General features: G+C 39.7%; 1 protein-coding gene across 1 annotated transcript in view; it reads right to left on the reverse strand.

Annotated features, from left to right (window-relative positions):
* CTNND2 (catenin (cadherin-associated protein), delta 2) overlaps nucleotides 1-12,275 on the reverse strand; it is a 538,576-nt gene that overhangs the window by 234,460 nt on the left and 291,841 nt on the right. Inside the window, exon 7 of the mRNA XM_010571474.1 lies at nucleotides 7,043-7,295. Within this exon, the coding sequence (XP_010569776.1) occupies nucleotides 7,043-7,295 (253 nt within the window). The remainder of the gene's footprint in view (nucleotides 1-7,042; nucleotides 7,296-12,275) is intronic.

Raw genomic sequence — 12,275 nt, forward strand, 5'->3', positions numbered from 1 at the left:
TGTTGGGCTCCGCCCCCCCCCCCCCCCCCCCCCCCCCCCCCAGTTATTAGATGTGCACTTATCAACACTACGTGGAACTCCTGCCACTGTCCTCCTGAACGCCCTGTATCACTGACAAGTACCTAAGTGGCCTTTCACTTCTCTCCCTCCAGCAAAGGAAAGGAATTACCTTCTGGTGGAGGGAGAGGATTGCAAGACCTAAACTTCCAGATCGAAACAAGAGACGAGTCGTCATCTCTCTCAAAATTATACCCTGTATACCACATAAATAACCTACCAAATAAAATGGCTACATATAACCTGTTCTACTCTGCTGATGGTTTAGGAACTGTAAGCACTTCTGGACTGACTCATTAATCAAACTACATAGACCAGTACTGCCCGTGTTACTGTGATACATGGAAATTGTGATGTTCTGTGATTACAGTAGGGCAGGTTTGTTAATGATAGGATCAGATTTCTTTAAAGATAGGATGGCAACAAAATGGAGCGGCCTCCTGCACCGTCAATAAAATGCCATAGAGGAGAGAAAGTGGGTACTAGTGCTTCATGAGCTAAAAGCACAGACACTTTATTCCTGTACGGCACGTTTATCTTTTTTTTTTTTGTTTTGTTGTGGGTGTGTGTTTGTTTTTTCCAACCACTTCTCTCAGGGAAAGGAGGTTGATAAACAACATGGGGCAAATTCTAGAGAGAAAAAAAATAGCAAATACATGGATGCTTGTGCGCATACTGAATTGTATTTGCTGCACCATGAAATAACTTCACCTATGTCCAGTGCCTCCCCAGCCATTTATAAACCACCTCAGTGTAAAGAGTAGAAAGATAGAAACTGTTGGCATATACAGCAATGTGCTCAAATACACACAAAAATGAGTTTTCCAAGTTCTGGGTACCACTCTTCTACTTTACCACAAGTTGACACTTGTGCGGACCAGCTAGCTCCTTGTTTATTTTGCCAAAAATGCTCAAGCCAGAACTAAACATTCTCTAGGACAGTCTTTTCCAACCAAGGTTTCCAGCTCAGTAAGTCTCCTGAAGTCCCAAATCCCAATTAGCAGATTGTAGGATAGCCTATAGATTCCCACCTCACCTATTATAAGGAATCAGGCTTCATCCTTAGTTACCTACATCAGAAAGGGGAAACAGATTGCTGTTTTTTTTATCATACCTGCTACATTTTCTCAAAACTGTTTTGTGCACTAAGTAAAAATTCAGACTTTCTATGTAGAAAGGATCTGTATAAGGAATTGCAATTTGCTTCAGACTTGCTATTCTTGAATTGGGTGTATGTTTGCGCTGTTTAGACGCTCCAATTTTCTTTTCTTTTAGGGTCAGTCTTTCATACTTAGAGGAGTATACATTAAAGCCTGAGAGACTTAACAATTTTTATGTAAGGAAAATAAGCCAGGTATTTCCTTGCTGAATAAAAGATACACTTAAACACAGAGCTACAAAATGAGCACTCTCAAACACCTTCCACTTGGTTCTACCAACATAAGGGGCCTGGCCCATGTAAATTTGATGCAAAAAATTGTTAACAGGGTGTTAGTAGGACCTAGGAAGTTGAATCATTTACTTCTGGAGGTAAGCCTATATTGCCAAACATTTACATGCTCCGATACACTAGAAGTATGTTTCCCATGGCGTCCCCACCACCTTTGGAGAATCACCTCCCCCTTTACTTTACCCTTCATTTCAGATAAGGGTAAGAGGGAACTTTGAAAACTCTTGAGTGAAAAGGAGAGCTGCCTATCACACATCGTGTCATGCAAAAGCAGGGAGGTACATCTGCAAGCCCTGCTCCATCTCATCCAGACCAGGAATATGAACTTCAATCTTCTACCTCCTGGGTGAGAGAGTTATGCCAGAGACCCACCAACACCACCAAGGGCCCTCTGGATTCCGAAAACCCAAGCCCACGTCTCAGGACTGACCACAGCAGTGCTGCACAGCATTGCCACCAGCTGCACTGTAGTCCCAGCAAGGCCTTCTACCCCGCAAGAAGTTTCTTTCTGAAGGTGACGACCCTTCCCAAAGAAGTTTCCAGACACGTTCCCACCAAGATGTCCAACCTCCCACACATGCCGGTTTACACTACTATTTGCTTACCTCGTTACACTGTTCGAGTGCCTGGTTGCTATCCAGATTTACAGTAGACCAACTCTGTTAACACTGAGACAGTCCTTGGAACAAAGTGAGATTAAATATATGGTGAAGACTCCTGCAGAAACATTTATCTTTTAACAGGCCATGTTCCAAACTCTGTGTGCTAATCTCATAAGCAGTTTTACCAGAGCACAGAAATTTATCTAGAATTTATTTTACTTCTATCTCTTTTCCCACAGAAAAAGAATGATCTCTAGCTTGTATTTTGCAAATGGAGCATATTGGGTGCGGGGGGATGGGGGGGAGAAAAAAAAAGATGAGTTTTGAAACTTGTAGCTCATACAAAATGTTCTGATCTAATTTATTTCCTTTCATAAGAGGAAAGAAAGCCAATTTAAAAGCTTAGAAGATAGACAGCACATCATCTTCTGCTTAGGAGGAAATTAAGGCCAGCAGAGGTAATGAAATGGAAAGTTGACTGTGAAAGCGCAGAACAGAGCGGAAACATCTCAGGGTATTACAGTTAAATCATGCAATACCTGGAAAACTCTGTCTCTATGCTGACCAATACCCAGACAGTCCTAAAGGTGAGAACCACTACGAGATAGCTGGTTTTAAATTATTATTTTTTCTTGTAAAGTTGCAACGTGATTCTACTGCTAGTGGGTTCTTGGGGGGTGTTTTTTGTTTTGTTTGTTTGTTTTTTTTAGAACAAGAGCCCAATCATTATTTCAGTCTGCTCTATAATGAAGAATGAACCCTTTACAGTTTCATTAACCAAATCACCCCATTTCTTCTGAATAAGTAGTTTTAAGGGTTCTGAAACACGTAACTTGGGAAAGGGGATGCCATAAAGGAAAATTTTAAGTGTGGATCAATATAATTCAATGCAATATGAAAATGGACATTTGAACTGAATTGAAATTCATTTTGGTAGCCTAAATGGAATGTATTCCACATAATTCTTGCTGTTAACTTGGCTTCTTGCCAGCTTCTTTGCAGAAGATGTGTGCATACCGGCGTGTAAATAAAAGTAGGTAAGCAGAGAAAGTCACAAAACAATGAAGGAAACGTGTTGACTCAACCCATCAAACCAGACACAGTGAGTCCGTAAAGAAGCAAAACCACTGTTACCACAAAACTTCATTGGCATGTACTGAACTGAAGGACGTGAAAATTATGTATTTTTCATCTGTTATGCAGCAAGTGTGATTTATCAGCAGTGGTACATGTACATAGTTTCTTAATAGGTTAAAAACTCAAAAAATAAGTAATTTACACACATTTAGAGTAAAAATTGGAAGGCACACAGACTGACAAACGGATTCCAACATTTCTGTTTTTAGGGCTCACCAGTTCCCCTGAAGTCTAGGAATAGACAATCCTTAGATAATTTGTTGGTGCCAAGAGACAGATTAAACTTTCTAAAGTGAAAGTAGGCTGGAAAATATCACATATATTTCCAATACTTTAAAATACTCATGACTTTTCTCATTCACAGTTCATTAGCAACCAAAAGCAAGACAATAATTAGAAAATAAATATTGTAGTCTTTTCCTCCCTATGCCACTTTTTCATGTAAGAGATTATGGCATGAAAGAGTTTATATCACAGCCCTACTGCATATTTCTCTTCCTTCTTTGACATGAAGTAAAAGAATGCTCTGAAGAACCAATCTGTAAATTATCGTTGATATTCCACTTTTCCATTTTCCATATGTAAAACTTAAGTTTCATTTCTGACTGGTGATAAGGGGCTTATTTCCTTTTGAAATAATAAAGCCTCAGACTCTCTGCCAGCATAGATGTATATAGTTTTTACTACCTGTTATATGAGCTCGTATCAGCAAACAGTCTACCTGCATAAATTAAAAATTATCCCCTACCACAAACTTGATAATAAATATCTTGATACTTTTTAAAAAATAGCTTTTGTCCTAAACTTTAAGTTAATGAACATTAAACTGCATTTTATGACAGCTGGATGATGCAGAACAGATGTTGAGCTAAAATTTCATTTGCCAAATGTCGGCTCAGAACACGTATGTAAAACTGGAGTATTAGTAATCCAAACTATATGGTAAAAACAATGGAAAAAATTGTCAACTACATCTGGGACTTCAGATGGAAATTCTGCCCGAACCAAAGATTCCAGAAAATAATGTTCAGTTTTAGGAACTCTAATTGCTTATTAGGATGAGTACATTCTCTTCTGGGTATCTATTTCTCATCTTGAGCTGACTGATGTATAGCAAACGCTAATCAAAAGCCTGCAATTAGTATATGTTTGTCTTGCAGGTTTTCCTCTGCCAGTGAGCCTTTGTTTGGACCTCTGGTTGGACAAGTAGGCTCAGTGTCTGAAAACGATGCCTGCCATCCCCTTCCACGATTCACGTCAGTCACAAAAAACCCCAACCAAGCAGCCAACCAAAGCAGCAATACATCTGCAAGGAAACTCAAAACTTAACAGTTGACAAGGTCCATCTGCTGACCAACGTAATTTTTTTTTTTTCCTTGCTGTGTAAGGTATAAATGATAACCCTTTGAGGAATCAATGCAACGTGACACAGCCATTGGAAGTTTTGTATTTGGGCTATGTTTTCCTTTTCCTAATTAAAGCCAGTACTTCTAATTATACCTCCCATGTGCTATCCTAAATAATTTCTGTCCTTCCGTAATATTTTTCCAAGCCTCTGGAAAGTCTTCTGTCCTCTCCTTCCCACACTTGTCATTTATCCACATTTTTGCAATCTATCCATAGAAATCACCACGTTAAAAGTCTCCTGATTGCTTTTGTTGCTTTTCTCCAAACTCCTTCCAATTTTTCAATGTCTTTCCAACAGCTGAGTGATCAGCAACTGCTGGAGGCCACAGATAGTTTCACAAGCCAGTCTGCCTAGGTGGACTATAGCTTCTGGGGACTACAGCATAACATAAGCAGGTGTGCTTCTGACATTTCTTTGTAAGAATTATTCAAACCAACAAGTCAAGGCAGCAATACTAAGCAAGAGACACCACGCACAGTCCGTGGATCAAATGAACAAGATGAAGAGTAATGCAAACCTCTTTTACAGAAGTTATTTTGTGCAAAACTCCAATCCATCTAACAGTAATTAGTAATAATATTTAATGATCCCCTCTAAAGAGTTTATGAAGTTCAATTTATACCTGGATCCCTGCTTGCTCCTATGTTACCTACCAAAATCAATACTCATAAATGCACAAATGGTATCACAAGACAAGAAAGAACCAAAAAGCAAGCAAATGAAAAATTTGCAAGAGAAAAATCTTCTTTTACAAGCACATATCCTAAACATTAACTAACAGTTGTGAAGTGATAGCAGATAACCTTTTCTTAAAAAGATATTATGTCTAGGACCTGTCAACGTACTGTAAATATGTCTTTCCTGTCTACAGGGAACAGTGCCTTCAACATCATCACGCTTTTCTCCCAAGAACATTACATATAGATTACAGTCATTTCTCCTCTGGTTTAGTGCACTTCTAATATAATTTTCTTTAAGTTTGAACACAAGACCATTATAAACCAAAACTCTTTTTCCTCCACAGGCTTTTATATTCTGGAACACAAATATATCAAAATACCAAGGTTTCCAAAAGAGACTGTTTCCCTCTGGTTACCAATGTTTGCTCTGGGACAGGGGGAAGAAGGGGAGGAATTCAATTTATATTTTTTCAAATTTCTGGAGGAAAAGCTAAGTTAAAAAAAAAAAAAGGTTGAAGACAGAAGTTCTCAACAAGTAAAAGTGCAATGGCAGAAGTAGCTGCAAGCAGTGATATTTCTGATGTAACATAAAATTTAGCTGCAGTTGTATTCCCAGTTTGAGAGACAGAGAGAACTGCTATAATGCTCAACCGGTAGAGAGATCACGTTGTGAATATTTGGGTTTTAATGCAGGGAAAGAAGTCTTTTCAAATTGTTGCTTAAACACCTCCAGCATTTTTGCTGGAGGCAAATTTTATCATTAAATTACACATAGCAAAAATAAATAAATAAGTCATACCATCTGCCATAGAAAAACCTTGTATAAATTAACACTTTCAACAAGTTTAAACTTAAGTTACAAAAGAGACTTGCTTTCTTTTCCATCAGAAAACTGAACAAAATCACCAAGTGCATTGAGGATTACAGTTAGCATTTCCATTGCTGTTATCATGGAAGTCAAATAATTTGCCAGAAAACCCTCTCTCTCTCTAATCCGTCTGCCTGCTCGGGGTATGTATGGCTATAAAGTTTCCTCCTTGCACCTTCCCTAGGTACACGAGGATGGTCATGCCTTGCAGCAACATTAAAAGTTGTGCTATATATTTAAAAAGCATGCACAGTAACAACCATTTCTGCAAAGCTGTAATACACACATTCTTATTACCACATACTGGCATTGCAGTACATGCCTGCACAATACACAATAAAGCACAAGCCTGGTTACGTGTTGCTTCCACATTGCTCAGTCTCATTGCCCAATACCAAGATATCCTTTTCTACAGCTTTTACGAATATTAACTGCAGACAAACCAAGAACTGTAGCAACTTCTGCTCAAGGAACAACTTGAAAATTCAATCCACAACGGTTACAGAGCCAAAACAGTCATACCACTTCTCCCATTTTCAGAGAGAATTACTTTTCATAAGCTTTTGAGGGGTGGCACTACTGAAAGCAGGCTAAATGCACACATTCAAGACCACGCCTATCATTTTGTTTCACAGAAGAGCTCATGAGAGCCTTCCAAGGTAAAGCATTAGGCCAAAGCTGTTAGGCATACAAAATCTTTCATGTACAATCATGGGGTTTTGTTCTTTGGTGTTGATGTTGTTGTTTTTTTAATATTCAACAGCAGAAACATACAAAGCAAACCGCAATTACAAACCTCTGCACAAGCAAGAAATAGTAGACAAGGAAGGTTTCACCCACCTGGGATCTTTCTGAATGCTATCAATGGAAGGTGACCTAGCCAAGGTCCCTTCAGGTGGGATGGCTGGCCCAGATTTGCTGTATGGTGATTCAACAGAAGGACAATACTGCAGCTGTCGGTAGGGGTCTGCGTAATTGGAGGCTGGGCCGGCCGCATAGCTGGCCCTCTGGAAGGTCGCTGTTGCGTTCTGTGTGCCGTGTTGACTGCCTGTGCGCTGTAAGGGTACGGAGTCGACACCAGGGGAAGATGGGGCTACGACAGGAAAGTAGGGACAAAGTAAAAAATTGAGGACCTGTTCACAGAAATGGTTAACCAGGTCTAGGCAGAGGAAAAAATAAAAACAAAACAAAACACACACATATAAAACAGGGGTTCAAAAAGAATGAGAAAAAAACAAACAAACAACATTGTCATTTTCAAAACCACTGAAGTAAATAACTGTCAAATGAATTTCTAAATGACATGCCACTTCTGGACTAGAAGACCTTTACACCAGTTAAACAGGCCGTAGCAGTGCTTTTCGCTTGGGGTTTTAACTGCACTAACCTGAAATGAAAAAAGTGCAGAAAAAACATGGCAGTAGTCAAGCTAAGATTCACAACCACCACCGAGTGAGGCTTTTGCAGTCCTTACGAGGTGGAAGTCAGTCAGTTCCACCAGTAGAAGGAGGGTCAAACCAGGCTGAAGAGTCCAAATTGAGACAGATGGCTCTATGGCAGAAGCAGCAGATAGCCATAGCCATCCCAAATTTGTAGTCCTGGTATCCATAAAGCAGGTAAAACCAGACACCTGCTACTGAGAGTTGCTGCGTACGCTTTGTTAACTCATCTCCTGCATATTTCACCCTAAGTAAGACTTAGGGTGCTGCTAACTCAAGTCTGAAAAAGAGCTAAGCACAAGGTGATCACGTAGATGTCTTAATGCACGCCTGCAACGGCTGTGCTCACACGCCGCAGCTCAAGATTAATGCATTACCGGTTTTGAGAGGCTTAACCAATAGATTTAAACTGACTTAATGCTTTTGCAACTCAAAAATCTTATTAATCTCCCTTGTAGCCCATTATCTTTCTGTTGCAGCACCATGTACTGGAGATCCAGTCTGCTTTCTGATTCTTATTAAACATGCAATGTTTTTGAACCAAAGTCCAGTTAATGGCAAGTGGATTATCCCTGTAAAGGTCAGAGGACCAATATCCACATGATCTTTGGCCTGGCAACAAATACAAATTAAGTGCTGGCTCTGCTCCGAAGGAAATTCAGACTGTTTGAAGTGGCACATGAACTCCTGGTGCCTCCCATTTCCCCCTGTCCCAAGACAACAGGAATACTTTCACCAACAGGAGTGGGCCCAGGTCCGGGACTATTTTTAGCTGCGTCAAATTCATATGCTAAATTGTAGGCAAAACCGCATATTCAAGAGACAGGTTTTTCGTAATAGATTTCCCAATCATTTTTCATTAACATACACATTAAAAAAAAATTAATATGTTATAGGTCCATGAAAGGGACTTTAAGCATTTTATCTCAAAGTGTCAGCAAATGAAATACAGTGAGCTTTAAACACAACTACAGCAGTTTTGTCTGACCTAGTACTTGTCAAAGTTACAACACCCGAAAACTTTAAATTTGTATCAAATCTTTGCCTTATTTTTAATTTTTTCTTATGGTTCTGAAATATATAATTTTACTGTAACAAGTATCTTCTTACAACTTTGTTACAAACACAGATAAGTGGGATCACCCTCTTATCTACTGCCCCATCCCTGGCAGTGTTGAAGGCCAGGTTGGATGGGGCTTGGAGCAACCTGGTCTGGTGGAAGGTGTCCCTGCCCATGGCAGGGGGGTTGGACTAGATGATCTTTAAGGTCCCTTCCAACCCAAACCATTCTGTGATTATGTTAACTTACATATATACCAACATTTTACAAGTATTGCTTTTGTTTAATTGCTAGTAAATATTTCCTTAAGAAATGAGCAGTAAGACACATACAGAACTTTTCATAAAACTGCATCAGTTAAAATGCAATAACAGTATTAGCATATCGAAACATCCCATGCACAAATCATGCTAAATTCAGTGTTAGGAAGACACAAGGAAAACATCACATTTTAACAGAAAATACACACAGTTCAAAACCAAAATTTGGTGCCTTGTGAGAAAAAGAGTAAAAAAAAACAAGTTAGAGAAAACATTGGAAATATTTTCAAGTGAAAAAGCAAAAATGTAATTGTATACTGACATAGCATACTCTTACGTACTGTCACTCTGCAGAATATGCTGCTAGCTTTTGACACATTATATGGGGAATTGCAAAAAACCCTACAACGCTAATACTGCTGAAACCAAGAACTTCATTGTAATGTAGATTGCTTTGCAAAATATTCCACTGTATTTCCCTTCCCCTCCTTTACAAGACAGTTCAATGGAAAGCGTGGTTTTTTTTTTTTAAATTATTTGAAAACTTTTTTTTCTATCTTCTCCTTTGTCTTGTTATCAAAATAGGTATTTAAATGAACTGAAACTAGCTGTCACCCTAACACTTACATGCTTTTTGAGTCACTCTGATTCATTTCTCAAATTATCTTCCTAGCAGACTGTTACTTCCTTTTGAATTTTATCACAATGAACACAGAAGTGCTATAGTCAGAATATAAGAATGAGATAAATCTATGACTTAGTTAAACATCCACAAATAAGCTTGTTTGGCTAGTGTTACCCAGGTCAATTAGAAGACAAACAAAAAAACCTAAACAGCTAACACCTCAGAGTAACTTCTACATCTAACTTGACTACAGCCACCTTCATGGACTGTAAAATGGTTAAGCTTTAGCAGACATTTTTACATGAATAATTTCACGTAAAACTAAAGCAAAGCCATCTACTACCAATACATTACTCTTGCTTAAACAAATCCTTTTGGCAGCCAGACTTACTGACTGAAGTGTGGTTCTTTAGACTATGGCAAACTTTCCGGCTATCGAGATCTCCCTTCTCTTTAGCTATTAAAACAGCTGTAGTGATTATGTCCATTAAAATAAATAAATTCAGAAGTCCATTTGCCTCATCCAGCAACAGTAAATCTTCAGAGAGCACAGGGGCATCCAGAAGGCACACACTTGGAGTGGACCAGAAAGCGTTCACGTAGCAGCCACGTTTGCAGATGGTCACGCAACCTTTTTACGTGGTTTTAAATGGAAGATACCCCTTTCTCTAACTTCCACATTTGACTCTCCTCTCAAATCCAAGCCAGCTACACCTTGCCCAGAATCAGCTCAGCCTGGGTAAGACGCAACACTGCTTTGATTAGGATCAGGGGTTTGCACCAGCAAGGGAAGAGAGGGGTGGGAAGGAGTTGTAAGAGAAGTGCTGTTTCTGGAGAAATGGGCTGCTTTCCCTTCTCCCAGCACCAGCCCAGCCTTCCTGGGGTCTGGCCTGGTTGAGGCAGGATCATGGCCAAGTCATGTTGTTGCCCTGGGTCTACGGCGGAACCTATTCTGCCTCTGCATAAAGGTAAAACCAGAAGTCATAACCAGACTGTGAAGAAGGTGGTCGAGTTTTGTGGACACTTTGACACCTCATTGATTTAACAAGAAGCTTGGAGGTCAAGGCGTCCACAAAACTAGACCTGCTTCTGGTCTTCAGAAGTCCCCAAACTGAGAATGAGATCAAGATTAAAATCAAAGAGACAAAGGGTCTCAAAAGCGTACTTACCCTGTATCTTGCTTTACCTAAGTGACCACCCATGAAAGCATTGTTTTTAATAGCGGCCGCTGCCCCCAGTTTTAAAACCTACATGGAAATTCAGTGGGTGATGCCAGATAAGTAAGTCTCTGGAGTTCTGCTCTGCTCTTTTTGCAGTGGTCAGCCTACCTGCGGCTCCTTCCTGGGACTGCTCAGCCTCGCAGAGACACGGGGAGCGGGCTACTGCCATCCAGCTGCCCCTTCCAAGCGCCCACCCCACACAGACGAGGGGGGCTTGTAGGGACCGCAACCTGCGACCCTGAGGGGGGCTCCCACTGGCAGCAGGGTCACAGCACCCACGCTCTGCTGCGGCGAGGAGATACCGAGTGGAGCAAATAACGTGCTCAGTAGTAGGCCAACAATCCTCTATATGTTCATGAAATTTTAAACTTCAATGTAAGAACCACACTTGAAGAGGATAATTTGAATTTTGGGTTGAGGAAAGGGTTTCCTTGAGAATTTCCAAAGTGAACATTTCACACTGAGCAGATCAAGAACTATAGTCTCATTGAAGAGATTTCAGTTTGTCACCTAAAGATTTAAGATCTTGTTTTCATTTGCAATATCATTAATACCTTAAAAATACCGTATCATCTTCAACCCTTCACTATTGCAGCACAAAAAACACATCCCCAGGAAACGGAGCATCTGAGGTACCACACAGACATTTAATATGTTCTTACAAACCCTTGCCAAAGAGAAAGAAAAGCCCCTGTTAACTACAATGAAAACACTCCAAAGACCTGATGTGTGCCCTGATTATGGTTCTCTTGATTGCAGAAATAGCATATAGAAAAGCCAGCCTTTATAATTTTCTACGGCTTTTGCATAGTATTAACAAAGATACAGTAACTTTTATATTAATGCTGAAAATTTAGGAGTACCACTAAATAGGCTCACAGGCTCACAATGAGATCTTCAACTTAGAAAGTCACTTTCAGATTTTGTATCTTCTTTTTAAATCTAGGACATCTCTAGAAACACCTAACAAAACCCCAAAAGAAAGAACACATCAAGGTAGGCAGGGATACTATAGCACCATACCCAAGTTTCTTAGGGAGATCAAATTCACATAAAAACTGCTTAAAAGTTCAGACTTTCTAGAAGTCAAGAGGGCATTTTGCCCAGTTAACATATATAGGATCAGACCTTCAGAAAGGATAAACTCATTTATGAGACTTATCTTGCTACGCCTTCTTGCTGAAAATTACTCGACTGATGCTGCTGTTTGATTTGTGGCTATTACCTCGTAAAATTTTCCTCTTATTATTCTATATTAGACATTCAGTTCCTGTGTTAACCTTCTCCTTAGGCCTTTCATGCAGATTTTACAATTCTTTACTTTCTTTCTTCACTGATTTGCACCTGCAGTTGATTCTTACTGTCATGTGAAAAGTTGAAAATTGAATCCCAGTAAGATATCCCTTCAGTGCAAGGTATGTCCACCACCCCTCCATGAGTTCATAAATGATACAAATGCAGTGCATTCT

Source organism: Haliaeetus leucocephalus, unplaced genomic scaffold (genome assembly GCF_000737465.1).
Source record: "Haliaeetus leucocephalus isolate CR32 unplaced genomic scaffold, Haliaeetus_leucocephalus-4.0 Scaffold328, whole genome shotgun sequence".
In the NCBI taxonomy this organism is placed as follows: Eukaryota; Metazoa; Chordata; class Aves; order Accipitriformes; family Accipitridae; genus Haliaeetus; species Haliaeetus leucocephalus.